The sequence below is a fragment of the Cinclus cinclus genome, unplaced genomic scaffold (assembly GCF_963662255.1).
Source record: "Cinclus cinclus unplaced genomic scaffold, bCinCin1.1 SCAFFOLD_61, whole genome shotgun sequence".
In the NCBI taxonomy this organism is placed as follows: domain Eukaryota; kingdom Metazoa; phylum Chordata; class Aves; order Passeriformes; family Cinclidae; genus Cinclus; species Cinclus cinclus.
This window is the reverse complement of record NW_026912044.1, coordinates 922-27,596: the sequence shown is the minus strand read 5'-3', so window position 1 is coordinate 27,596 and position 26,675 is coordinate 922. Positions and strand designations below refer to the sequence as shown.

The following is a 26,675-nucleotide window of genomic DNA, read 5'->3' as shown; positions in this document are numbered from 1 at the left end:
GGCACTTTTCCCCAAGAAGCCAAACTCAAGAGCCCACTTGGCAAATGTCATTTTGTAGGGCACGATTGGGCCTCCGATGGCAGCCAGGTTTGGAGGAGGGGGCAGCTTTGGTCTGGGAGAAATCCTCGTCCTTCTGGAATTTTTGGAGGCAAAAGCCCAGGACGGGCCGCAGGCAAGTTAGGCAAGTTGGCTATGAAAGGAGGCACTTTTCCCCAAGAAGCCAAACTCAAGAGCCCACTTGGCAGGTGTCATTTTGTAGGGCGCGTTTGGGCCTCCGATGTCAGCCAGCTTTGGAGGAGGGGGCAGCTTTGGTCTGGGAGGAATCCTCGTCCTTATGGAATTTTTGTAGCAAAAGCCCAAGACGGGACACAGGCAAGTTGGTTTTGAAAGGAGTCACTTTTCCCCAAGAAGCCAAACTCAAGAGCCCACTTGGCAGATGTCATTTTGTAGGGCACGTTTGGGCCTCTGATGGCAGCCAGGTTTGGAGGAGGGGGCAGCTTTGGCCTGGGAGAAATCCTCGTCCTTCTGGAATTTTTGGAGGCAAAAGCCCAGGACGGGCCGCAGGCAAGTTAGGCAAGTTGGCTCCGAAAGGAGGCACTTTTCCCCAAGAAGCCAAACTCCAGAACCCTCAATGCAGATGTCATTTTGTAGGGCGCGTTTGGGCCTCCGATGACAGCCAGGTTTGGAGGAGGGGGCAGCTTTGGTCTGGGAGAAATCCTCGTCCATATGGAATTTTTGTAGTCTAAAGCCCAGCACGGGCTGCAGGCAAGTTGGCTTTGAAAGGAGGCACTTTCCCCCAGGAAGCCAAACTCAGGAGCCCACTTGGCAGATGTCATTTTGTAGGGCGCGTTTGGGCCGCCGATGGCAGCCAGGTTTGGAGGAGGGGGCAGCTTTGGTCTGGGAGAAATCCTCGTCCTTATGGAATTTTTGTAGGCAAAAGCCCAGAATTGGCCGCAGGCTAGTTGGCTTTGAAAGGAGGCACTTCCACCCAAGAAGCCAAACTCAAGAGCCCACTTGGCAGATGTCATTTTGTAGGGCACGTTTGGGCCTCCGATGGCAGCCAGGTTTGGAGGAGGGGGCAGCTTTGGTCTGGGAGAAATCCTCGTCCTTATGGAATTTTTGTAGGCAAAAGCCCTGCATGGGCCGCCGGCAAGTTGACTCCGAAAGGAGGCACTTTTCCCCAAGAAGCCAAACTCAAGAGCCCACTTGGCAGATGTCATTTTGTAGGGCGCGTTTGGGCCTCCGATGGCAGCCAGGTTTGGAGGAGGGGGCAGCTTTGTTCTGGGAGAAATCCTCGTCCTTCTGGAATTTTTGTACTCAAAAGCCCAGGACGTGCCGCAGGCAAGTTAGGCAAGTTGGCTCCGAAAGGAGGCACTTTTCCCCAAGAACCCAAACTCAAGAGCCCACTTGGCAGGTGTCATTTTGTAGGGCGCGTTTGGGCCTCCGATGGCAGCCAGGTTTGGAGGAGGGGGCAGCTTTGGTCTGGGAGAAATCCTCGTCCTTCTGGAATTTTTGGAGGCAAAAGCCCAGGACGGGCCGCAGGCAAGTTAGGCAAGTTGGCTCGGAAAGGAGGCACTTTTCCCCAAGAAGCCAAACTCAAGAGCCCACTTGGCAGATGTCATTTTGTAGGGCGCGTTTGGGCCTCCGATGGCAGCCAGGTTTGGAGGAGGGGGCAGCTTTGGTCTGGGAGAAATCCTCGTCCTTATGGAATTTTTGTAGGCAAAAGCCCAGGACGGGCCGCAGGCAAGTTGGCTTTGAAAGGAGGCACTTCCACCCAAGAAGCCAAACTCAAGAGCCCACTTGGCAGGTGTCATTTTGTAGGGCACGTTTGGGCCTCCGATGGCAGCCAGGTTTGGAGGAGGGGGCAGCTTTGGTCTGGGAGAAATCCTCGTCCTTATGGAATTTTTGTAGCAAAAGCCCTGCATGGGCCGCAGGCAAGTTGACTCCGAAAGGAGGCACTTTTCCCCAGGAAGCCAAACTCAAGAACCCTCAATGCAGGTGTCATTTTGTGGGGCGCGTTTGGGCCTCCGATGGCAGCCAGGTTTGGAGGAGGGGGCAGCTTTGGTCTGGGAGAAATCCTCGTCCTTCTGGAATTTTTGTAGGCAAATGCCCAGGACGGGCCGCAGGCAAGTTGGCTTTGAAAGGAGGCACTTTCCCCCAAGAAGCCAAACTCAGGAGCCCACTTGGCAGATGTCATTTTGTAGGGCGCGTTTGGGCCACCGATGGCAGCCAGGTTTGGAGGAGGGGGCAGCTTTGGTCTGGGAGAAATCCTCGTCCTTCTGGAATTTTTGTAGCAAAAGCCCAGGACCGGATGCAGGGAAGTTGGCTTTGAAAGGAGGCACTTTTCCCCAAGAAGCCAAACTCAAGAGCCCACTTGGCAGATGTCATTTTGTAGGGCGCGTTTGGGCCTCCGATGGCAGCCAGGTTTGGAGGAGGGGGCAGCTTTGGTCTGGGAGAAATCCTCGTCCTTATGGAATTTTTGTAGGCACAAGCCCAGGACGGGCCGCAGGCAAGTTGGCTTTGAAAGGAGGCACTTTCCCCCAAGAAGCCAAACTCAAGAGCCCACTTGGCACGTGTCATTTTGTAGGGCGCGTTTGGGCCTCCGATGGCAGCCAGGTTTGGAGGAGGGGGCAGCTTTGGTCTGGGAGAAATCCTCGTCCTTATGGAATTTTTGTAGTCTAAAGCCCAGGACGGGCGGCAGGCAAGTTGGCTTTGAAAGGAGACACTTTTCCCCAAGAAGCCAAACTCAAGAGCCCACTTGGCAGGTGTCATTTTGTAGGGCGCGTTTTGGCGTCGGATGGCAGCCAGGTTTGGAGGAGGGGGCAGCTTTGGTCTGGGAGAAATCCTCGTCCTTATGGAATTTTTGGAGGCAAAAGCCCAGGACGGTCCGCAGGCAAGTTAGGCAAGTTGGCTTTGAAAGGAGGCACTTTTCCCCAAGAAGACAAACTCAAGAACCCACAATACAGATGTCATTTTGTAGGGCACGTTTGGGCCTCCGATGGCAGCCAGGTTTGGAGGAGGGGGCAGCTTTGGTCTGGGAGAAATCCTCGTCCTTATGGAATTTTTGTACTCAAAAGCCCAGGACGGGCCGCAGGCAAATTAGGCAAGTTGGCTTTGAAAGGAGGCACTTTCCCCCAAGAAGCCAAACTCAAGAGCCCACTTGGCAGATGTCATTTTGTAGGGCGCGTTTGGGCCTCCGATGGCAGCCAGGTTTGGAAGAGGGGGCAGCTTTGGTCTGGGAGAAATCCTCGTCCTTCTGGAATTTTTGTAGGCAAAAGCCCTGCATGGGCCGCAGGCAAATTAACTCCGAAACGAGGCACTTTTCCCCAAGAAGCCAAACTCAAGAGCCCGCTTGGCAGGTGTCATTTTGTAGGGCGCGTTTTGGCGTCGGATGGCAGCCAGGTTTGGAGGAGGGGGCAGCTTTGGTCTGGGAGAAATCCTCGTCCTTCTGGAAATTTTGTAGGCATAAGCCCAGGACGGGCCGCAGGCAAGTTAGGCAAGTTGGCTTCGAAAGGAGGCACTTTTCCCCAAGAAGCCAAACTCAAGAGCCCTCAATGCAGATGTCATTTTGTGGGGCGCGTTTGGGCCCCCGATGGCAGCCAGGTTTGGAGGAGGGGGCAGCTTTGGTCTGGGAGAAATCCTCGTCCTTATGGAATTTTTGTAGGCAAAAGCCCAGGACGGGCCGCAGGCAAGTTGGCTTTGAAAGGAGGCACTTTTCCCCAAGAAGCCAAACTCAAGAGCCCACTTGGCAGATGTCATTTTGTGGGGCGCGTTTGGGCCCCCGATGGCAGCCAGGTTTGGAGGAGGGGGCAGCTTTGGTCTGGGAGAAATCCTCGTCCTTCTGGAATTTTTGTAGGCTAAAGCCCTGCATGGGCCGCAGGCAAATTAACTCCGAAACGAGGCACTTTTCCCCAAGAAGCCAAACTCAAGAGCCCACTTGGCAGGTGTCATTTTGTAGGGCGCGTTTTGGCGTCGGATGGCAGCCAGGTTTGGAGGAGGGGGCAGCATTGTTCTGGGAGAAATCCTCGTCCTTATGGAAATTTTGTAGGCATAAGCCCAGGACGGGCCGCAGGCAAGTTGGCTTCGAAAGGAGGCACTTTTCCCCAAGAAGCCAAACTCAAGAGCCCTCAATGCAGATGTCATTTTGTGGGGCGCGTTTGGGCCCCCGATGGCAGCCAGGTTTGGAGGAGGGGGCAGCTTTGGTCTGGGAGAAATCCTCGTCCTTCTGGAATTTTTGTCGGCAAAAGCCCAGGACCGGATGCAGGCAAGTTGGCTTTGAAAGGAGGCACTTTTCCCCAAGAAGCCAAACTCAAGAGCCCTCAATGCAGATGTCATTTTGTAGGGCGCGTTTGGGCCTCCGATGGCAGCCAGGTTTGGAGGAGGGGGCAGCTTTGGTCTGGGAGAAATCCTCGTCCTTATGGAATTTTTGGAGGCAAAAGCCCAGGACGGGCCGCAGGCAAGTTAGGCAAGTTGGCTTTGAAAGGAGGCACTTTTCCCCAAGAAGCCAAACTCAAGAGCCCACTTGGCAGGAGTCATTTTGTAGGGCGCGTTTGGGCCTCCGATGGCAGCCAGGTTTGGAGGAGGGGGCAGCTTTGGTCTGGGAGAAATCCTCGTCCTTCTGGAATTTTTGTAGGCAAAAGCCCAGGACGGGCCGCAGGCAAGTTGGCTTTGAAAGGAGGCACTTTCCCCCAAGAAGCCAAACTCAAGAGCCCACTTGGCAGATGTCATTTTGTAGGGCGCGTTTTGGCGTCGGATGGCAGCCAGGTTTGGAGGAGGGGGCAGCTTTGGTCTGGGAGAAATCCTCGTCCTTCTGGAATTTTTGTAGGCAAAAGCCCAGGACGGGCCGCAGGCAAGTTGGCTTTGAAAGGAGGCACTTTTCCCCAAGAAGCCAAACTCAAGAGCCCACTTGGCAGATGTCATTTTGTAGGGCGCGTTTGGGCCTCCGATGGCAGCCAGGTTTGGAGGAGGGGGCAGCTTTGGTCTGGGAGAAATCCTCGTCCTTATGGAATTTTTGGAGGCAAAAGCCCAGGACGGGCCGCAGGCAAGTTGGCTTTGAACGGAGGCACTTTTCCCCAAGAAGCCAAACTCAAGAGCCCACTTGGCAGGAGTCATTTTGTAGGGCGCGTTTGGGCCTCCGATGGCAGCCAGGTTTGGAGGAGGGGGCAGCTTTGGTCTGGGAGAAATCCTCATGCTTCTGGAATTTTTGGAGGCAAAAGCCCAGGACGGGCCGCAGGCAAGTTGGCTTTGAAAGGAGGCACTTTTCCCCAAGAAGCCAAACTCAAGAGCCCTCAATGCAGATGTCATTTTGTAGGGCGCGTTTGGGCCTCCGATGGCAGCCAGGTTTGGAGGAGGGGGCAGCTTTGGTCTGGGAGAAATCCTCGTCCTTATGGAATTTTTGTAGGCAATAGCCCAGGACGGGCCGCAGGCAAGTTAGGCAAGTTGGCTCCGAAAGAAGTCACTTTTCCCCAAGAAGCCAAACTCAAGAGCCCACTTGGCAAATATCATTTTGTAGGGCGCGCACGGGACTCCGATGGCAGCCAGATTTGGAGGAGGGGGCAGCTTTGGTCTGGGAGAAATCCTCGTCCTTATGGAATTTTTGTAGGCAAAATCCCAGTACAAGCTGTCCTTTACCCCTACTCCGACTCTAATCATAACCCTTAGAGTAATGAATATTTTTGGTCGCTATGTAGCCACGTCCTCCCTACCCAATATTGTTTCCCCCTTGCCCAGTGTCATTCCTGTTATATGGTGGCTCCCATGATGTTCCGTGGTCCGATGCTTCGTCCCAGGGCCACAGTGACTCGCGGCACCAAGGTGATGGGGGCGGGCGGGTCTCCATGCTGCTGCTGAGCGGCAGGCCCTGGTGGTGGGATGGTGTGATGTGATGAAGAGATGGGGCGGCGTGATGAGTCAACGAGACGATCCGGCTCAATATCGCGGTGGGACGTGGCGTCGAGAGCAAGTATGGGGACACGGGAGAACACAGGGACATGCGTCCTTGTGGCCCAGTGGGCTGGCGTGGTTTTGCAGGCCGCTTTCTCCTACGCAGACGCTGTTTCCCAGTCTAATATGGCAGCACCGGTGTTTCGGCATGTTTCCGTTCAAATATGGCAGCTTCTATTGCTGCCACGTGCTTCCCATCAAATATGGCGATGCCAGACAGGGGTGGGTGGACCGGCACGGCACAGTTGGCACCGCCGGGAGCTCGGGTTGAACAGAGGCTTACCAAAAGGGGGTACAGTGAGGGGGGAGCGCTGGGCAGCAGGTGCACACAGGTAAGGGCAAAGGGATGGTGAAAGGGAGAAAAATACGGTCATGGTGCAGGACAAAGGGAAAAATAGAGGAATGAAGAATGAAAGAGAAAGTTGCAGGCGAGCTGGGAGACAAAGCAGGATGGAACAGGGAGAGTTATTGAGCAACATTTCTTAAAAGAAATATTAGTGACGATTTATTCATTAATTAAAAAGAACGAGAGGCAGTGTAGTAGTGAGTAGTGGCTTGAATAAACAGCCTTTATTGGGGCGGGGGGGCTCACAGAAAGGGGTGGTCCCTCCCCCTCACAGCCCCCTCCTCATCTGGAAGCACCCCTCCCCAGCAGACCCCCCTGCAGGGGCACCGGCAGCGCAGCGGCAGCAGGGCCGAGCAGGGGCTGGCCCTGGGGCCACCCCAGGTTCCGACCCCGACCCCTCCCCAGCCTGGGCGGCAGCACTTGGGGGGCTGGTGGCAGCGGTGAGGGGGGGGCACTCGACAGAGAGGGGTGGGGCGGGACCGGGCGCGATGGGAAGTGTGGTGACGGGGAGAGTCGCGACGGACCTGGTGGCGACAGAGCGGGTCTTGCTGGGCTACATTGCGATAGAGCCGACGGCAGCAACAGCATCGTGACGGTTCCGTGTCCTGGGGGACTCCGGGGGGGTCCGGGTTCCAGGGTCGGGGGTCACGTGAGGGTCTGGGGGGAGCCAGGGGGTCCCAGGGGGGCTCCGGGCTCCACAGCTCGGGATTCCGGGGGGATCTGGGTGGGTCTGGGGAATCCCAGAGGGGTCTAGGGGCACCTGGGGGGTCCCACAGAGGTCTCGGGGCAGCCAGTGGAGCTCTGGGGGGCTCCGGGTTCCAGAGTTGTGGAGTCCGGGGGGGTCTGGGGTGGCCCAGGGCAGCCTTGGGCAGCCCCGGGCTCCATGGTCTGGGGTCCCACAGGGTTCTGGAGGTGTTGGGCAGGTCCCAGAGGGGTCTGAGGGGGTCTGGGGAGGCCTTGCAGGGCTCCAGGCTCCAGATTTGAGGGGCCCGAGAGAGTCTGGGGGGGGTCAAGGGAGGTCGGGAGGATTCTGGGAGTTCCCAGAGAAGGCTGGGGGGGGGTTGGGGTGGGTCTGGGGAATGCCAGGGCGGTCCTGAGGCATCCCGGGGGGACCTGGAGGGATCCAGAGGGTCCCAAGAGGCTTCAGTTCTCCAGATTTTGGGGGCTCGAGGGGGTCTGGGGCCACGGGGGGGTCCACAGGTGGCCCTGGGTTTGGGGGATTCCCAGGGTGGAGGGTCCGGACTGAAGGCTGGGGGTGTGATGGGGGTCCAGCCTTCATCCCCTCCCTCCTCCTCCTCCTCTTCCTGGGGGGGCTGTCGGGACCTCCAGAAGGTGGGAGGAGGTTCTGGCAGGAATTCCCCGGGACCACCCCAGGTCCGGGTGAGCCCCCCAGGGGTCTCATCCTCCTCATCCTCAGCTGAGCTCCATGAAAAAGGGTTCTGGGGGTGAGGGGGAGGAGTGTCAATAAACACCCCCAAAAACAGGGTGGGACCCACAGACCTCCCCATCCCAAATTCCAGACTTACCTCCTGCTCTCTGGGGGCTCCAAAAATGGGGCTGGGGGTGCGGGGGTGCGGTGGCAGCTGCAGGCAGGGTGGGGGGAGGCAATTAAAGGTAAATTTTGGGCCACTTTTAGGGGGAAACTTTTGGAGTATTTTAGGGCCACTTTAAGTCCTTTTAGGGTACTTTTTGGGGCACTCACCATATCGACAGCACCAAGTGGGCTGGGCGTCCTGGCAGGGCGGTCCCCCACCTCCCACCCCCCCAAACTGACGGCTCGTCCTGGGGGTCCTGGCCTCGCCTCTTGCCAGGAGGTTCGGGGGGTCCCCTGACCTGCTGAAGACAACACTGATGGGGGGAGGGGGGGAGAGGAGGCATCTCTGGTGCCTCCCACCCTTCCCTTGGGGCACGGGCGGTACCTGGGGGCTGGGCCGGGGTGCGATGGGCCAGGAACACCCCCAGGTCTGGGGGTCCCCGTCGGTGCCTCCTGAGCATAGCCACGAGGCTCCGGCGCCGCTCGCTCACCAACTCTCGTCCCGAAAACACCCCAGAACTCCCCAGCAGTGAGGCCAGGCTCGCCACCAGATCCTTCAGCACGTCGGCCGGGACCCCCCCAACCTCTCCCTCCTCAGTTGGGTTGGGGGTCGAGACAGGGCCGTCCCCGCAGGGGCCGGGGGTCAGCAGGCGCCGGACATCGAGAGATTTGACCTCGTGGTTGAAGAGGCCCCGGTGGCACAGCCGGTTCTGAGTGATCACCACGGGTTTGGGGGGGCCCAGGGGACTCCCCAAAGCATGACCTCCCCACGGGGGAGGCTGCAGCCAGCGAGGGGGGATGGCAGGACCCCGCCGGGACCCCCACAGGGAGACCTTTGGGCCAAATTTGGCTGCGTTACGTTCCCGTTTGGTCCGGAGGCGTTTGGACTTGGGAATGGGGTGGGGGCGGTGGTTCCATTGAAGGGAAGCCCCTGGGACCCCCTGAGGGTGGCTCATGGTGGCAGCTAGGAAAAAGATGGAAAAAGGGAGGTTGTTGAGGAGTTTTCTCCCCCAGGTGCCCCCCCCACAACATCCCCAATCCCCCCATGGAACCTCTTGGTACTCACAGGATCCCCTAATTCACCCCCCCCAGGATCTCGTAATTACTTCCCAATCCCCCAATTCCACCTCAGTTTCTCCCCCCAGGGCCTCCTGTTCCTCTCTAGGGCCTCTGGGTACCCCCAAGACCCACAGTTCCACTCAGGACTCCTCATTTCCCCCTCAGCTACCCCCTCCAGGGCCTGCGGGTACCCCCAAGACCCCCAGTTCCCCTTAGAACTCCCCATTTCCCCCTCAGATACCGCCCCCCCCCAGGTACCCCCAAGATCCCCAGTTCCCCTCAGAACTCCCCATTTCCCCCTCAGATACCGCCCCCCCCCAGGCACCCCCAAGATCCCCAGTTCCCCTCAGAACTCCCAATTTCCCCCTCAGATACCGCCCCCCCCCCAGGTACCCCCAAGATCCCCAGTTCCCCTTAGAACTCCCCATTTCCCCCTCAGATACCGCCCCCCCCAGGTACCCCCAAGATCCCCAGTTCCCCTCAGAACTCCCCATTTCCCCCTCAGATACCGCCCCCCCCCAGGTACCCCCAAGATCCCCAGTTCCCCTTAGAACTCCCCATTTCCCCCTCAGATACCGCCCCCCCCCAGGCACCCCCAAGATCCCCAGTTCCCCTCAGGACTCCCCATTTCCCCCTCAGATACCGCCCCCCCCAGGTACCCCCAAGATCCCCAGTTCCCCTCAGGACTCCTCATTTCCCCCTCAGATACCCCCCCAGGTACCCCCAAGACCCCCAGTTCCCCTCAGAACTCCCCATCTCCCCCTCAGTTACCCCCTCCAGGGCCTCCGGGTACCCCCAAGACCCCCAGGTCCCCTCATTTCCCCCTCAGATACCACCCCCCCAGGTACCCCCAAGACCCCCAGTTCCCCTCAGGACTCCTCATTTCCCCCTCAGATACCGCCCCCCCCCAGGTACCCCCAAGACCCACAGCTCCCCTCAGGACTCCCCATTTCCCCCTCAGATACCGCCGCCCCCCAAGGTACCCCCAAGACCCACAGTTCCCCTCAAGACTCCCCATTTCCCCCTCAGATACCGCCCCCCCCAGGTACCCCCAAGATCCCCAGTTCCACTCAGAACTCCCCATTTCCCCCTCAGTTACCCCCTCCAGGGCCTCCGGGTACCCCTAAGACCCTCAGTTCCCCTCAGGACTCCTCATTTCCCCTCAGATACCCCCCCCCAATATCCTCAGGCCCCCCTGAAGGGCTCTCAGGCCCCACTACAACCCCTGCTTTCCCCTCCGGTCTCCCCCCCCTCCCCCGGAGGCCCCCATTCCTTTCTAGGACCCATACTCCCCCTTGGGACGCCTCAGGACTCCCAGTATTCCCCCCCTTTTCCCCAGTTTCTCCCCATTTTCCCCCATTTCTCCCCAGTTCCCCCTACCTGCCTCGAGGCCGCGCCCCCTCACGCGCCGACGGGCGGAGCCAGCGCCAGCTCGTGCCGGCGGCAGTTGAGCGCGAGTTCTCCCGCGCTTCGCTCCGATTGGCCCGCGTGACCCCAGCGCTCGGGCGCTGATTGGCTCCGGCCCTTAGGGAGGGAAAAGGCAGGGCCCCGGGAGGGGGCGGTGCCTCCGTGAGGGGGAGGAGGGGGCGGCCCTGAGGGGAGCGCCGGGACGTGTGGAAATAGGGGAAAAACGGGGGGAATTAGGCCGACAAATGCAGGCAAAAGGAGAGAAACGAGGTACGGAAGAGGGGAATTTGGAGTAATAGGGGGAACTGTGGGGAAATGACGATACTGGAGTGAAATGGAAGGGGAATAGAGGGAATGGGAAATCATGGGGGAAATGGGGATAAAGAGGGAGGATAGGGATAGTGAAGGAAAAATGGGTAGAGATTGGAGAAATGGGGGGGGAAAGGGACATAATGGGCTAAAACTGGGAATAATGAGGGAAAATTGGGAGAAAATAGGAGAAATGGTGGAGAAAGAGAAGAATGGGGTAGAACAGGGGACTTGGAGATGGGGGTAATGGGAGAAATGGGGGAAAATAGAATAAAATGTGTGAAATTTTAAATAACGAGGAAAACTGGGGATAATGGGGTAAAGCGGGAGGAAAACTGTGAGGGAAATAGGAGAGAATTTGGGATAACGGGGGGAAATGGAGGTCTCAGCCTCACTGTCTATTCACAACTTATTAAAGATTCGGTAATGATTTATTAGCGATTTATCAGCTCCGGGTGGGGGGGTCCCCCAGACCCACACCAGTTTGATTTTTGGGATGGGGGAAATCAGCACAGCCTTGAGTTACCAAAGCAAAGCCTTTGTGGGGTGGGCGGCAGGCAGGGGTTTTTGGGAACCCCACCCCTAATTTGGGGGGGGGGATGTCTTTTTAAGGCTTCTCCAAGAGACCGTCGATGGCAGGAGGGGGGGTCCCCACATCTTGGTAGGTGGGTTGGACCCCCCGGGAAATGTCCTCGTACATGGAGCACTCGTCTAGGTTCAGCCCCTGTGGAAAGGGAAATTGGGGTGAGGGGCTTGGTTTGGGGGTGATGGACACACACCCCCACCCCCCAGCTCCATCTTTGGGGGCCTCAGGGTCTTTCCACCCCCCCACCACCCAGGTCACCTCATAAAGATTTTCCTCCTCAAAGGAAATTTTCTTGGGCTGGAGGAGCCGCTCGTTGGCCCAGCGCTTCTGGAAGTGGGGAGGAAAAAAAAAAAAGGGGGTACAGGGGGATTTGGGGGACAGCTGGGAGGACCGGGAAGGAATTTCAGGGGATTTGGCATGCTGAGGGTATCTGAGGGTCTCCAGGCGGAGAACTAAGGGTGGCAGGGGGCACTTAGGGGTACCTGGAAAGGGGATTTATGGGTACCAGGAGGAATTGGGGTTCCCAGGACCAGAGTTAAGGGTGGGAGGTCCCCTCCTTGCCCCCTGCTCACCCTGAAGAGCAGCAGCAGCCCCGGCCCCGCAGCGCAGAGCAGCAGCAGCACTCCCTGCGCCGTCAGGATCCTGTTCTTGGTGGCATCCTTCAGCTGCAGGAACGGCACCGGCAGGGGCTCTGCCGCACCAGGCGTGTCAGCCAGAGCCCCCGAAACTTCCCTGAAATCCCCCGAGAGACCCCCACTCACCAACGACCCTCACGAAAGTCCCGCAGGACTGCGCGGCCGTGTCGCCGGACTGCACCCGGCAGAAGTAGAGCCCGCTGTGGTTGTGCTGCAGGTGCTGGAAGCTCAGCGTGGAAACGTTCTCGTCCTGAACTACCCGGCGACCCCCGCCCACGGCCGGCACCTCCTGCGGCCAGCTGCAGCTCCAGCTGTCATCCAGGTAGCGCCGGGGACACACCTGCAGCCAGGTGACCTTGGCGTCCGGCGGTGCCTCGAACTGGCACTTGATGCTCAGGTGTGTCCCGGGAGCTCCGGAGCAGGACGTGGGTCCGGGAAACACGTGGACCTCTCCCGAGGAGCCACAAAAGTGGCCAGAGGCAGGGCCGGTGGCCACGGTCAGGGCGTCTGGGGTGTCCCGGGGTGGGGGGGAGATCGAGGGGTAGGTGGAGGTGTGGCACTTGGAACCTGTGGGGGGACAAGGGGGGGATAACGACCCTGCTGGGGGGGGGTCAACGCAGACCTCCAGGATCCCCGTGGCTGAGGGTCTCACATAAGGAACCTGTGGAGGACAAAGGGGGCTCATAGAGGGGCAGGGACCCTGCTGGGGGAACACTGGAGACCACGGACCCCCGTGGGTGGGGGTCTCGCACAGGAGATCACTGCACCCCTTCGTGGGTGGGGGTCTCGCACAAGGACGCTGCAGGTGGCACCGGGGAGTCCCCCTGGCCCAGCCCCCCCAGTTTCAGTTCTCGCTGGTGACAGGAAGTTCGGGGGAGAGTCTGGGGGGGGGTCCCAGGAGAGACATGCTGGCACGGGTGGCTTGGGGGAAACATCCGATGGTTTTGGGGGTCCCCTAGAGACCCCCTGCAGGGTTCAGAGGTTCCATGGCCATGGGTAACAGGCACTGGGGACCCACCATTACAGGCGTGAGGGGTGGGCACAGGTAGGACACCCAACACCCCCAGACCCAAACCCTGAGACCCCGGAAGTCCTGAAACACCTCAACCAAAAGCCTGAAAATGAGATCTTCACTCAAGGTCTCCCTGAGACCCCCAGACCCAAACCCGGACACCACAGAACCCTGAAAACCCTCCAGAGGCAAACTCAGACCCTGAGAGCCCTGAATCCCCCAGACCCAAACCTTGACATCCCAGAAACGTCCCAGGCCCAAACTCAAACCCTGAAAAAGCCCCAGACCCAAACCCTGGTACCCAGCCCCACCTTCCCCCCCCCCCCACCCAGCGATACCTGGGAGCAGGAGGCAGAAGATGAGGAGGGGGCTTGGGACCCTCTTTTTTGGGGCAGCCCCCCGGATTTGGGGAGCGACCGCCATCAGCTACATCTGCCGAGGCCCTGCAGGAGATTCACCCCAGTGCCCCGAGGGGAAGGAAATGGGGGCGGCCCGCCCCAAAATAATCCCCAGGGACCTCATGGGGGGGAGTTAGGAGGGCTTGGGGAAATAAGGGTCGTTGTTGGGATTTGAGTCTGGGGTCTCAGGGGTCTGGGGGCTCTCAGTACTGGGGTGTCACCGTTTGGGTTTGGGGATTTCAGGTCTCCTGGAGTCTCAGGGTTTGGGTCTGGGGGTTTCCTGGTGGTCCCAGGGGTCCCGAAGTTGTGGGTGTTTTTGGCATGGGAGTGGGGGCACGTTGGGGTGGGTCTGGGGGGTCACACCCCGGGGGGGGGTTCCATGGGTCGGTTCTGTGGTTCGGTCCCGTGGGTCACACCCGTGGTTCGGTCCCGTGGTTCGGTCCCGCGGGTCACACCCGTGGTTCGGTCCCGTGGTTCGGTCCCGCGGGTCACACCCGTGGTTCGGTCCCGTGGTTCGGTCCCGCGGGTCACACCCGTGGTTCGGTCCCGTGGTTCGGTCCCGCGGGTCACACCCGTGGTTCGGTCCCGTGGTTCGGTCCCGCGGGTCACACCCGTGGTTCGGTCCCGTGGTTCGGTTCTGTGGCTCGGTCCCGTGGGTCACCGCGGCCCCACCTCCCTCCCCGCAGGAAGCTCCGGCACCGCCGGGCCGCGCTCCGTGCCCTCCCGGCACCGCCTTTTTCCCTTTTCCCGTCCTCCCCCCTCACCCCAAAACACCGCCCGAACCCGCCCCCCCTCCGGACTCCGCCCCCCCCCCCCCCCCATTTCCTGGAGCGTTTCTCCAGCGCGGAAACAGGTAGGGGAGGGGGGGGTTGGGCGGGGGTCCGTTGGGTCACCCCCCACTCCTCCTCAACGCCCCCAAGCCCCCCCGAAGTTCCCCTTCCCCCCCCCCCCCCGCCCCAATTCACAAGTGTGATTCCCCCCCCCCCAATCCCAAAGCTGTTTTTTCGGGGGTTCCGCCCTGGCCCCCCCCTCGCCCCGCCCCGTTCTCAATGGGCCCTTTGTGCGGTACCGGAGCCTCCGCCCCCTCCCCACCCGCGACCACTCCCCAGAAACGGTGGGGGGGGGGGGGGGGGGAAGGATATGGGGGGCAGAGTAACCCCGGCACACACCCCCCCCCCCCCCCCCCCCAAATCCTCAGACCCCCACCAAACTCCTCACAGGTCGAGCCCCCCCCCGCGAGGAGGATGGAGCCGGAGGAGGGCTTAAATGGGGTGAGCAGTGCCCCCCACCCCTGGGGAGAAGCCCCCACCCGAGATCCCGCGGTAATGGAGGGTCCCAGAGGTCGCAGGGCCTTAAGGACCCCGCGGTTTTGGGGGCTTCAGGGGTGCGGGGTTTTAAGAGTCCAGGGAGTCCCAAAATCAGGAGTTTTGGGGGTCCCAGGATCTCAGGCACCTGGCGGTCCCGGGGGTTCTGAGGGGTTCCTGGGAGTCTCGGGGGGTCCTGGAGTCTCAGTCGTGGGGTCTCGGGGTGTCTGGGGAGTCCTGGGTGTCAGCGGGGGTCTCGGGATTAGGGGGTCCTGGGGGGTCTCGGGTGCATTGGGGTCTCTGGTGGTCAAGGGAGTCTGAGGGTCGGTGACCCCACCAACACCCCCAGCCCCCCGAAATCCCCCTGCCTTCCTCCCAAGCCCCCCTGCCCGGGTGCCCGCGGCCCCGTGGCTGCTGCCATCATCGGTGCCGAGGATGAGGACTTCGAGAACGACATCGAGCCCGTGAGTGCGGGCGGGGGTCCCTCGGGGGGATCTCCCCGTGTCCCCCCCCACCCCAAATCCTGACCTTGCGCCCTCTCCCCAGACCCCAGAGGAGCAGAACAGCCAATTCCAGAGTCTGGAGGTGCTGCGGCAGCACCCGCTGTCCCTCATGGTCTTCCTGCACCACATCGTGCTCCAGTTCGACTCCTGCCCCGTGGTGAGAATGGGGATGGGGTTCCCGAGATCCCCCAAAATCTGGGAGGGGCAGGGGGACCTGAGGGTGAAGTTGCCCCAGGGGCTACACCCCGGGCGTAACCTTTTGTCTCTGTTCCCCCCTCCCTGCTGGCAGGGGCTGGAGCTGAGGTAAAATAGAGGGGGGAAGCTTTGGGGTGGGGGTTGGATTTTTTTGGGGCAGGTCAATCCACATCCCCCTCGTAGCTCTGCTACCTGCACGTGGACATGATGCGGAGGATGAACCCCAAGGAGAGCAGGAAGCAATTCCTGGAATTCTGCCACTTGTTCCTGGACAAGACGGGGGTAAGAGACCACCCCCAGACCCCTCCCCACTCCAGGAGTAGTCCCCAAAGTGCTGATCCCCCCCTCTCCTCTGACAGCTCCTGAGGGTGCCTATCCCACACCATGTCCAGTTTGAACTGGGTGAGTGACACCCCGAGGGATCGTGAGACCCTCAACCACCCCCTCGACCCCCTCCTCTTTATGGGGGGGCCCCCAGACCCTCCCCTCCCCGCCCCAACCCTTCCAGAAAGCTCTGCCAGAAATGCAGCCGGGGCCGGAAACCCCCTGAGCAGGGTGGGAGGGGGCTTTGGGGACCCCAAAACCCCCTCGAGGGGGGGAGCTGCTGAGCAGGGAGGGGTCTCCACTGCCATTCCCCCCCCCTCAGAACGGACCCGCCCAGAGCTGCTGTCCGAAGAGACCCAGCGGCGATTCCTACAGGACATCCAGAATTTCCAGGAGCCAGAGATTTCCCGACAGCTGGAAGACTTCAGGTCTTGAGCGGCGGGGGTCGGGGGGTTAATTTGGGGGTGGGGGGGAGAGGGTCGGGGGTCCAAACGCTCGGTGCCCGCCCCAGGTCGAAGCGGTTGATGGGGATGACGACGGGGGAGCAGGAGCTGTCGGAGCTGGAATGGAGCCGGGCCCGGGATCCCTCTGGAAGCGAATCCAAGGAGAAGCAGCTGGCCGAGCATCTCCTGGCCCGGCTGGAGGAGATGCAGTGAGTGGAGAGAGGGGGAAACCTGCGGGAAAACCGCCCCTGGATCCATGGATCTTCCCCTGCCTGGCCCTGCTGAGATCCCTCTGGAACTCGTGGGAACGGCTTCCCAAACACTGGGGGCGTTCCTCCCTAAACGACCAAAAATCTATAGGACCTCCCCCAACCCGTGGCGCCGCTCCTAAATTAGCATTATCCCGCCCCAAAAGCCATGTGTGTTCCTCCCCAAATCCACGTACTGCCACCCAAATCCGTGTGAACCCCCCCCAATCCATGGAACCACCCCCCAAAATTGCATAACTCTCCCCTAGATTCCTATATGATCCCCAAATCTGTTGGTTTAGGATCGCTCCTAGGTGAGACTTGGGGGGGGAGGGGGGGATCCCAGGGAGGGTTTGGGGGTCTCAGGTGGGATCTGGGGCTCACCGTCCTCTCCCTCCACAGCCTCACCATCTCTTCTGACGAGGATAAAAGGTGAGGGAGGGGTTCTTTGTGGGGAGGCTGGGAGCACTCGGAAGGTTTCGAGTGGATTTTTGGGGATTTCCCCCCCCCCCCCGACCCCCTCAGAACTTACCCAAACTCCCCTCCCCAGCTCCGTCATCTTCGGTGCCATCGTCACTTACATGAAATTCCTGGGGGTCAGAACCAAGGGGGGCGACACCAAGAAATCAAAATCCAACTTTTTCCGTAAAAAGGTGAGACCCTCCCCCACACCCCGGTCCCCACCAAAACACCCCAGACCCCTCCTGACCCCCTCTCCCTTTTCCAACAGATTTCTGGGAAGGAGCCCCAGGGAAAGGCCCGGAAGGGGTTCAGCCTCCCCGGGGCTGCACTTTGGGGTCGCGATGCCCACAGTGAGTGGGGGGCTACGGGGGGGGGCATTGGGAGACCCCTCCCCAACCTTCTGCAGGATCCCCCACTGTGTCCATTTTCGCTCCCCCTCCCTCTCAGATGCCACCTCCCCATGTTTTATTTTGTAGGTGCCGAGTTCAGGCAAAGCAAAGGCCCTGAGGGCGAAGGTACCCTTGAACCCCCACTCCATTTATGGACTCCCCCATGGGACTCCCACCCCATTTATCCCTCTCGCCCCATTGAGTGCCCCCTATTAACCCCCCACTGGACCCCCCCCCCAACTCACCCACTGCCCCATTAAGCACCCCCCCACACCCCCAAAATACCCCTTCTGAGCACGGAGGTCCCCAGTTTTTGGGGAGGTCATTCACAACTCCCCAGAGATTTCGGGGGGGAGCCCTGGGGGGGGCTCCCTCTGACCCCTCCCTTCCCCCCCCCCCCAGCCGAAAAACCCTCACACCCTGAGCGGAGGGGCCCGAGGGGGGCTGAGCGCATTGAAGGAGGGTCTTCCCGCCCCCCCCGTGCAGGGGGGAGCACAGCCGGGACCCCCGACCCCCACTCAGGCCTGGGGGTCACCGTGACCCCCCCAGGCGGGGACAGCACTGAGGCTGAATCAGGTGAGGGGGGGATTTTTTTTATTTTTTTTTTTCTGTGGGGGTGGGTGGTGGGGAGTCTTATTCCTGCACCCCCTCACCCTAAACCCTGCCCCTTCCCTCCAGGGTCAGACCCCTTGGGACCCTTCGAATTGGGGGATCCCCCCCCAGAGCCCCCCCCCGGAGAACAGCACCTGGTGGAGGAGGGGGCTGAGAGTGAGAGGTGGGTGAGACCCTCCCCAATTTAGGGTTGTGTCCCCCCAAACCCAAACTGTCCACCCCAAATGCTCCCCCCCCCCACCCCTGCAGGTAACCTCTCTTAATTACCCCCCACCCAAATTACGACCCATAAATTAATCCTCACAAATTAACTACCCCCAACAAACTTTGACTCCCATTTCCAAATTTAAAGTCCTCTCCAAATTTGCCCCATTCCCAAATTAATCCCTTAAGTACCCCCCCAAATTAACACCCCCACCAAAATGGAACCACTCCCCCGAATGAACACCCCCCCCACACTTAAATCTCCACCCCCCCCAATTAACCCCACCAAGGCTGTTGGGAGCTGGGACCTCACCCCCGAAATTTCCCCCCTGAGCTTGTTGGGAGCTGGGATCCCACCACAGCTTCTTTCCCCCACTCCCCCAATTAACCCTGCATCAAATTATTCCTCCCTGGATGATTTTGGGAGCGGGACCCCCCCCCAAATTAATTCTCTCCCCAGACGCCGCCTCAGGTTGGTGACCCCCCCCCTTTGCATGACCCCGGGGGGGGCTCGGCGTTGCCCCCACCCCAAATTAACCAGCTAAGTACTCCCCCCACCCCTGCATGGATGCTGCCTCCCCTCGAAATCACTCACCCTCTTCCCCCACCCCCTTTCTTTTGCATGCCCCCCACCCCTTCTGTGTCCGTCCTTGTCCTGTCCGTGCCCCCCTCCCCCTCTTTTTTCTTTTTTTTTTTTTTGGCTTTTTTGGGCTCCCCCCCTCCCCCCCCCAGGATTCCCGGGAGATTGGGGCGCTCGGAGAGCCTCCGGGTGCCTGAGCGACGCCGTTCCCAAAAAATGGGGGGGGGGCGCCAGGCCCCCCCCCGCTCCCGCAGCAACGTCGACCTGCAGGGACCCCTCCCCACGTAGGTCTGGGAGGGGAGGGGACTTGGGAGGGGGAGTCCCCTCCCCAGTTTGGGATTAGAGGGGGAAAAAAATCCAGGGTTGGTTAAAAATCTCCAGGATTGGTTAAAACACAGAGGATTGGTGTTAGGAGCCCCCCAGGATTGGTGTTAGGAGCCCCCCAGGATTGGTGTAAAACCCCCCTGGACTGGTATTAACCCCCCTCCCCCAGCTGGGAATTTGGGGTGGGGCACTCCCAGGCTCAGTGCGGGACCCCCCAAATTTGGGATTTCAATGGGAGGGGTCACCGCGGGACAAAACCCTGCGGGATTTTGGGGTGCGGGAGATGTCTCCAGTACCCCTCCCTAAATCCTTGACCCCCCCCCCCCCCCCCTTCCCGTTTTTCCCGTCCCAGCCTGGAACCGGGGGGGCCCGGGGGTGGGGACCCCCCGCCCTTTCTGCCTCGGCAGCCTGAGGAGGCTGTGCCGCGCCTGGAGCCGGAGCTGGAGCAGGAGCCGCCGGCCTGGCGGAAGCTCGCGGCCCCCGACGCCCTCCTCAGGCTGCCCCAGCGCGAGGTGCGGCGCCAGGAGGTCATCAACGGTGAGGGACGCCCCAGAAAAAAACATCCCCGGACAGCCCCGCCTCTCCAAAACACCTGAAACGCCCCCAAATTCCCCCCCCCCCCATCTCCCCGCAAAGCCAGGCAGTCGTCAGCAGGGAGGGGGGCCCCAAAACTGAGCCAAAAAAAAATTAACTCTGCGCCCCCAAACCCTCCGGGACCCCCCCAGATCACCCTCAGAGCTGCTCCCCGATTTTTCCCCCGAGATGCCCTCAAATCCCTCTGAGATGCCCCAGAAGTTCTCAGGAACCCTCCAGAGCCCCTCCAGATCCCCCGCCCCCCAAATCCCTCAGGACCCCCAGAAGCCCCCTCAAGCCCCCCTGCTCCTGCTGGAGGTGCCCAAATCCTTCTGAGACCCCCCTCCCCAAAGACCCCAGACCCCCCGGGACCCCCTGAACCCCCGTTTTGCAGAGCTGTTCCTGACGGAGCACGCCCACGTGCGCATGCTGCGGGTGCTGCTGGAGCTCTTCTACCAGCCCATGCTCCGCGAGGGATTCTTCGACGAGCAGGAGCTTTCCAACATCTTCCCGAGCCTCGAGGACCTCGTGGAAGTTCACAGTGAGGCTGGGGGAGGTCCCGGGGAATCCTCTGGGGGAGTTTTGGGGTTTTTTTTTTTGTTTTGTTTTTTTTTTTGGTTTTTTTTTTTTTGAGGGGAGTACGAGCCCCCCCCTTGTCCTGTCCCAGCCGTGTTCCTCGACAGCCTCAAGAAGCTGCGGGAGGAGAGCGGCTTCATCATTGCCGAGATTGGGGACGTGCTGCTGGCCAGGGTGGGTTTTTGGGGGGTCTTTGGGGATTTGGGGGGTCCTGGGGAAGTGGAGGAGGTCTGGGGAGAAAAGGCAGGGTCCCCAGAGGGGTCCCGGTGGGGGGGTCTGGGGTTTGTCATCGCCAAGATCAGGAATGTGCTGCTGATCAGGGGGAAGGTGGGGGGGATTTGAGGGTCTTGGAGGAGACCCAGGAGGGTTTTGGGGGGGTCCCAGGGTGGAAATGGGGGGGGGGGGGGGGGGATGGGGCTCTATGAGTCTGGGGATCCATGGAAGTGCAGGGGGCTCGTGTTTCAGTCTGGGGTCCTACATGTGATTTTGGGAGGGGTCTCACACATGTTCTGGGGGTCCCCCAATGATCTTGGGGTCTCAACCGACAATTTTGGGGTGATCCCGAGATTTGGGGGCCCCCTTTGCCCCTAACCCTTTGCCCCCCAGTTCGAGGGCACCGAGGGCAGCTGGTTCCAGAAGATCTCAGCTCGGTTCTGCAGCCGCCAGAGCTTTGCCCTGGAGCAGCTCAAGGCCAAGCAGAGGAAGGACACCAGGTTCAACCAGTTTATCCAGGTACCCCAGCCCCCTCCAGGATACCCCAAAAAACTGGGGGAGATTAAAGGGGGGGTTTTGGGCGCCAGCATGAGAACACAAGGCTTAATCAGTTCACCCAGGTACTCCAAGAACACACCAGCACACAAAAACCACCCCCCAGGACCCCCAGAAGTACCCTTGGGAACCCCAGAAATAGACTCTAAACATCCCAAAAAATTGATGGGGTGATTTTGGGGGGTTCAGAGGGGGGTTTGGGGTGCTCAGCTCAAGGACAGGAGGCTTAATAAGTTCAAAACGCCCACTGGGTCACCCCAAAAATACTTCCCGGGTACTCCAAACCTCTCGTGATCCCCCCAAAATCGATCTGGGGCCCCCAGGAGGCAGAGAGCCGTCCCCGGTGCCGGCGGCTGCAGCTCAAGGACATCATTCCCACGGAGATGCAGCGGCTCACCAAGTACCCCCTGCTGCTGCTCAGCATCACCAAATGCACAGGTGAGGGCTCCCCAAACCCCCCCGAACCCCCAAAATACACCTGAACCCCGGGAAAACCCCATTCTGGACCCCTGCAACCTGTCAAAATCCTCCCTCAGAAGCTCCAGCTGAGCGGGCCAAGGTGGAGCAAGCGGCCGAGTGCTGCCGTCAGATCCTCAACCACGTCAACCAGGAGGTCCGGGATATGGAGAACCTCATGGTAGGACCCTCCCGAAATCCCCTCAGACCCCCTGGGCCCCCCCCAGAGTGCCCCAAATCCGCAGCGGGAACCTCCACCTGCAATGCTCCGCCTTCACCTGCAGAGGGCGCCGCCGCCTCAGACATACTCAAACCCTCCCGGATCCCCAAAATCATCCCTGGGAACCCCCCAAATTCCCCCAGAGACTACCCCCAAACCTCCTCCCTCTTTCCCAAAATCCCTTTTGGACCCTCCAGGACCCCCCAGGACCCCCCACATCCTCTGCGGGACTCCTCGTTCAGCTGGGCCTGTAATGCCCCCCTCTTCACCTGCAGAGGGCGCCAAAATCCTTCCAAATTCCCACCGGCATCCCCAAATTCTCCCTCTGGGGGATCCCAAAATCCCCCGCCCAGCTCTCCCAAACTTCTTGGGACCCCCAAAGGCCCCCCGGGATGCCCCAGAATCCCCCCGTGCCCCCGCAGAAGCTCAAGGATTACCAGCGGCGCCTTGACCTCTCCAACCTGAAGCAGAGCACGGACCCCCTGCTCAGTGAGTTCAAGGTAAGGGGGAGGTCCCAGGACCCCCAAATGTAGTCTGGGTTCCTCCCAAATCCACCCCAACCATCCCAAATCCCCTGACCCTCTAGATCCCCACTCCGACAGCCCAAAAATCCACAGATCCCAGCAGATCCTGTTCCAAACCCCTCAGTTCCCCTCTATGTCTTCCCCAAATCCCCTCTACATTCCCCCAGTTCCCCTCCCTGATCCCTCCAGAAGCCTCTGACCCGGCCCCCAAAGCTCCTCAAGCCCCCCCAAAACCACCCCAAATCCCCTGCAAACCTCTACCTGTCCCCCAAAAAAGACCCCCGAAATCCCCCCGGAACACTGACATCCCCCAACTCACCCTGGCACACGAGGAGCCCCTTTTCCCCCAAAACTCCACCCCCCCCCCAAATAAAAACCCCAAAATCCCCCCAGAACACCGACATCCCCCAACTCACCCTGGCACACGAGGGGCCCCTTTCCCCCAAAACTCCACCCCCCCAAAAAAAAAAAACCAAAATCCCCCCAGAACACCGACATCACCAAGCGCACCCTGGTGCACGAGGGGCCCCTGACCTGGCGCGTCACCCGCGACAAGGCCGTGGGTGAGCACATCTCGGGGGGGCTCCCCCCAAACCCCGGGGTGGGTAGGGTTCCTACGAGCCCCCTCCCGACCTCCCCGGATTTTGGGGACCCCCTCTTAGAGGTGCAGGTGCTGCTGCTGGACGATCTGCTGGTGCTGCTGCAGCGGCAGGAGGAGCGGCTGGTGCTGCGCTGCCACAGCCGCACGCTGGCCCCCGCCCCCGATGGCAAGCAGATGCTGAGCCCGGTGATCCGCCTGCGCTCGGCCATGACCCGGGAGGTGGCCACAGGTCCGGGGGAGCCTTTTTGGGGGGCAGAGGCCGTTCTTGGGGTGCTCACCCCGGGATTTGGGGCGCTCGCCTCGGTCTGGGGGGAGTCCGGTTCGGTTCAGGCTCCTTTGGCTGCACTCAGGGCTTGTTTCAGGGGGTGTAGGGGTGGATTTTGGGGGTGTAGGGGTGGATTTTGGGGGTGTAAGGGCTGCTGTTTGTTTTTGGTTTTTTTTGGGGTGCCGGTCTCAATTTGGGATTGTTCGCCCTGAGATTTGGGGCACTCACCTCGGTCTGGGGGGAGTCCGGTTCGGTTCAGGCTCCTTTGGCTGCACTCAGGGCTTGTTTTGGGGTGGGGTTTGGGGCTGGAGGGGTTGCTCTGGGGACCTGGAGTTTGGGGATTTGGAATCTGAGGATCCTGGGGGTTGTTTTGGGGACGCAGGGGTTGATTTTGAGGTACTAAGGGCTGATTTGGGGACACTTGGGGCTCGTTTGGGGTTGATTTTGGGAGCTGGGGCTCACTCTGAGCCACTCAAGGCTCCGTTTTGGGGGTCATGGGCTGTTTCTTGGGAGCAATCTCAGCACAGGGGGTAACCCCTGACCACCCAAATTTCCCTTCCCTGCAGACCACAAGGCCTTTTATGTCATCGTCAGTTGGGAAAATGGGGCCCAAATTTATGAATTGGTGGCTCAGAGCGTCTCAGACAGGAAAAAGTGAGGAGGGGGCAGCTCTGTGGGGGTTGGGGGTCTTGTAGAGGGAGCTGGGAGGTCCCATGGAGGGCTTGGGGGGAGGGGTTGGGTGTTGCAGGAGAAGTTTTGGGGGGTCCTGGGAGGGTTTGAAGGATTCTGAGGGGAAGGTTGGGAGTTCTTGGGGGGGGTTTTGGGGGTCTCAGAAGGGTGGTTAGTGGGGTTAGGGGTATCCTGAGGTTTTTCTGGGGGGGTTCTGGAGGGGGTTTTTGGTCCTGAAGCCCCGGACTCACACCCCCCCCCCCCTATCCCCCACAGCTGGTGCAGCATCATCAGCGACACCGCGGGGTCCCTCAAACTGCCAGGGTCCCACCGGGCCAAGGCAGCACGGCCCGGGGGGGCACATGGCCCCCAGACCCACCTGGAGTGAGTGCAGCCCCCCCCCCACCCCCCCAAAATGCACCCACAAACCCCACCCACCCAAAGCCCCCCCTCCAAAATCACCTCCGAACCCACCCAGAACCCCTCCAAACATCCCAAACCCCCCTCCCTGAGCCCACCCTCCACACCCCCCCTGGATAACCAGGGGGGAATTTGGGGGGAGATTTTGGGGTCTCTTTGCTGACCCTCTTCCCCCCCCCCCCCCCCCACAGTTACCGGGACCCCTCTGAAAATGCAGGGGGGGCCCTGAAGGAGCCACTGCCCCTGGACGGTGAGTGGGGGGGTTTTGGGGGGGGGGGGTCTTTGGGGGATCCCGCGGGGGGAGGAACTCCCTAAGCGGGGTTGGGGGAATTCAGGGGGTCCCGGAAGTGTTTTTGGGGTGTCTTGTGGGGTTTTGGGGGTTCTTGGGTTGTTTTTGGGGTGTCCTGGGGGGGGGGGGGGTCTCAGCCTGTGTTGTCGTCGTTGTCCCCCCCCCAGAGCGGGAGAAGGACGGGGCCGTGGAAGGCACCGAATTTGGGGGCCCCCCTGAGAAGCGTGAGGCCGAGAGGGGGGATCTGGGGGGGCTCCCCCGGCCCCCCCAGAGCCCCGAGGGGGGGGGGATGGCAGCTGCTGCCCTGCAGAGAGGTGAGGACCCCCCCCAAAATCACCTGGGACCCCTGCCCGGCCTCCCCCTGGACCGCCAAACCCCCCCAAACCCCCCCAAATCCCCCCGAAACCCCCCCAAATCCCCCCTGAAACCCCCCAAATCCCCCCCGAAACCCCCCCAAATCCCCCTGAAACGTCCCAAATCCCCCTGAAATGTCCCAAATCCCCCTGAAACGTCCCAAATCCCCCCTGAAACGTCCCAAATCCCCCCTGAAACGTCCCAAATCCCCCTGAAATGCCCCAAATCCCCCTGAAACGTCCCAAATCCCCCTGAAACGTCCCAAATCCCCCCTGAAACGTCCCAAATCCCCCCTGAAACGTCCCAAATCCCCCCTGAAACGTCCCAAATCCCCCCTGAAACGTCCCAAATCCCCCCTGAAACGCCCCAAATCCCCCTGAAACGTCCCAAATCCCCCCTGAAACGCCCCAAATCCCCCTTCAAGCACCCCATAACCCCCTGAATCACCCCAAATCCCCCCTAAAACACCCCAACCCCCCCCCAACAAACCCAAAACCCACCAAAAACCAACCAGAACTCTCCCGAACGCCCCCCCCCCCGAAAAAAAAACCTTCCCAACCCCCCCACATTCCCCCTAAATCCCCTCCAAAATCTCTCCTGAACTCTTTCCCCCCCCCCCCCCAAGTGGCAGCGCTGCGGCGGCTGCTGCGGGCAGGGGGGGGAGGGGCGCCCTTCCCCCCCGAGCAGGATTTGGGGGGGGGGTCCCGGCGCGGCCCCCCCCGAGCAGGAGCGGAGACACGCGGGGGATGGGGCCGAGAGCGATGGGGAGCGCCCCGAGGGGGGGGCCGCAGGTAAGGGGTGGGGGGGGGAGGTGCACCTGAATTTAGGGAGGGGGTGGCACCAAAATTTGTGGAAATATGGGAGGGGTGTGGCGGGGGGGGGGGGGGTCCTAATTTTCAGTGTGTGACGTTGATAGCGCCCCGTTTCAATCTCTGGCAGGGGGGGCCCCAAACGGCCCCTGGGGGGCTCCGGGGGGAGCGCCCCCCGAGGGAGGGGGTCCTGAGCAGAGCTGGCCCCCCCCCCGGGCTGGGGCTGCCCCCCGACTCTGCAGCCTGGCTGGGGGCTGAACTGGGAGCACTGGAGGAGACCCTCAGGGGGCTGAAGGTGAGGGGGGGGGCACGGGGGGGGGGGGGGGGTAGGGGTGCAGAGACCCCCACCCCATCCTATAATGAAGGGGTTTTTTGGGTGGGGGGGTCTGTGCCCCGCACAAAAACGGGGGTGGGGGAGCCCCCCCCACCCCGTGGTGCGGCTGGGAGGGTCCGCACCCCCCCGTAATGGGGAGAAGGAGGGGGGGGGGGGGGTCTTTCACCCCCACCCCCCCAATAACTCCCCCTCCCCAGGAAATCGAGGACCAGTACTGGCAGCTTTTCCTGGCCAAGCGCGGCCTTTTCACCTGAGGCCAGGTGAGGAGGGGTCCGCCGGAATTTGGGGGGGAGCTCCGGGGGTCTCCCCTCCCCCCCAAGGAGCCTTCACGACGCGACCCCCCCCCCCCCATTCAGGTCTGCAGTACCAGGAGGCGCCACCGGAGGGCGACAAACACCGAGCCCGATGGGGGTTTTTTTTGGGGAGGGGTCCCCACGCCCCCTCCTCCTTTTTTATTTTGAGGGTGGGGGGTTCCCCTCACTTCCCTCCCCCTCCGCGCTGTTTGTTCTCTTTTTATAAATTTGCTGCGATTTTATATGAGTTTATATATTGGGGGGGGGGGGGGGGGCGTGGGGGGTGGAGAGACCCCTCCCCAATTTTAGCGCTGGGGGCGAGGGAGGGGTGATGTACATAAATCTGGGGGGGGGGGCGCATAAGGAAAGCTTCCGCTCTCACCCCCTCCACTTTGGGTGGAAAACCGAAGAATTTGAGAAAACACCAAATAAATCCGATGTCACTTCTGTCCCGGCGGGGTTTCCTTTAGAGGGGGGGGCACAGCGGAGACCCCTCCCCAACCCACGTAAGACCACCCCCCCAAAATAAAACGAGGCCGAGCGAGGGGTCTTTTATTGCTTGAGCAGCCGCCGGGAGAGCGGCGGGGGGGGGGGGGGTGGTATTTACATGGCGGGGGGGGGGCGCAGGAATTTTGGGAGGGGTCTTTTCGGGTGGGGGAGGGGGCTTGTTCCTCCATCACAACGACACAAGCGGGGGGGGAGGGGAG

The 26,675-nt window shown here is 60.9% G+C and overlaps 3 protein-coding genes across 3 annotated transcripts; 1 reads left to right on the top strand and 2 right to left on the bottom strand.

The window, feature by feature from the left end:
• Positions 1-5,741: 5,741 nt before the first annotated feature.
• On the bottom strand, positions 5,742-8,779 carry LOC134057099 (uncharacterized). The gene is made up of 5 exons (XM_062514126.1): positions 8,209-8,779; positions 7,992-8,137; positions 7,403-7,872; positions 6,814-7,339; positions 5,742-6,041 (listed from the first exon to the last, which is right to left on the bottom strand). Exons 1-5 carry the CDS (start codon positions 8,777-8,779, stop codon positions 5,742-5,744), a joined length of 2,013 nt encoding a protein of 670 aa, XP_062370110.1.
• Positions 8,780-11,205: 2,426 nt separating this feature from the next.
• Positions 11,206-13,263, bottom strand: CD79A (CD79a molecule). The gene is given in 5 exon segments (XM_062514127.1): positions 11,206-11,322; positions 11,443-11,511; positions 11,757-11,875; positions 11,946-12,386; positions 13,170-13,263. Coding segments are annotated over 5 exon segments (840 nt in total).
• Positions 13,264-14,473: 1,210 nt separating this feature from the next.
• ARHGEF1 (Rho guanine nucleotide exchange factor 1) lies at positions 14,474-26,222 on the top strand. Its single transcript, XM_062514125.1, has 31 exons — positions 14,474-14,500; positions 14,914-14,997; positions 15,080-15,193; positions 15,415-15,513; positions 15,591-15,633; positions 15,878-15,983; positions 16,067-16,207; positions 16,649-16,678; positions 16,797-16,899; positions 16,977-17,058; positions 17,185-17,223; positions 17,500-17,673; positions 17,776-17,872; positions 18,374-18,385; positions 18,646-18,777; positions 19,170-19,354; positions 19,785-19,931; positions 20,058-20,140; positions 20,573-20,698; positions 21,058-21,172; positions 21,271-21,371; positions 21,833-21,910; positions 22,422-22,497; positions 22,597-22,764; positions 23,367-23,454; positions 23,746-23,853; positions 24,081-24,139; positions 24,346-24,492; positions 25,158-25,323; positions 25,472-25,636; positions 25,873-26,222. The coding sequence occupies exons 1-30, from the start codon at positions 14,474-14,476 to the stop codon at positions 25,533-25,535; spliced, it is 2,994 nt and encodes a 997-aa protein (XP_062370109.1). The 3' UTR covers positions 25,536-25,636; positions 25,873-26,222.
• The last annotated feature ends 453 nt before the right edge of the window (positions 26,223-26,675 follow it).

Coding starts and splice junctions, on each gene's coding strand:
- LOC134057099 (XM_062514126.1), bottom strand. CDS start 8,779: ATGAGCCACCCTCAGGGGGTCCCAGGGGCTTCCCTTCAATGGAACCAC. Junction 8,138..8,208: donor CACCCCGGCCCAGCCCCCAG/GTACCGCCCGTG, acceptor TCCCCCCATCAG/TGTTGTCTTCAGCAGGTCAG. Junction 6,042..6,813: donor ACCCGCTCTGTCGCCACCAG/GTCCGTCGCGAC, acceptor GCGTCTGCGTAG/GAGAAAGCGGCCTGCAAAAC.
- ARHGEF1 (XM_062514125.1), top strand. CDS start 14,474: ATGGAGCCGGAGGAGGGCTTAAATGGG. Junction 15,984..16,066: donor CGACAGCTGGAAGACTTCAG/GTCTTGAGCGGC, acceptor TGCCCGCCCCAG/GTCGAAGCGGTTGATGGGGA. Junction 16,679..16,796: donor TCTTCTGACGAGGATAAAAG/GTGAGGGAGGGG, acceptor TCCCCTCCCCAG/CTCCGTCATCTTCGGTGCCA.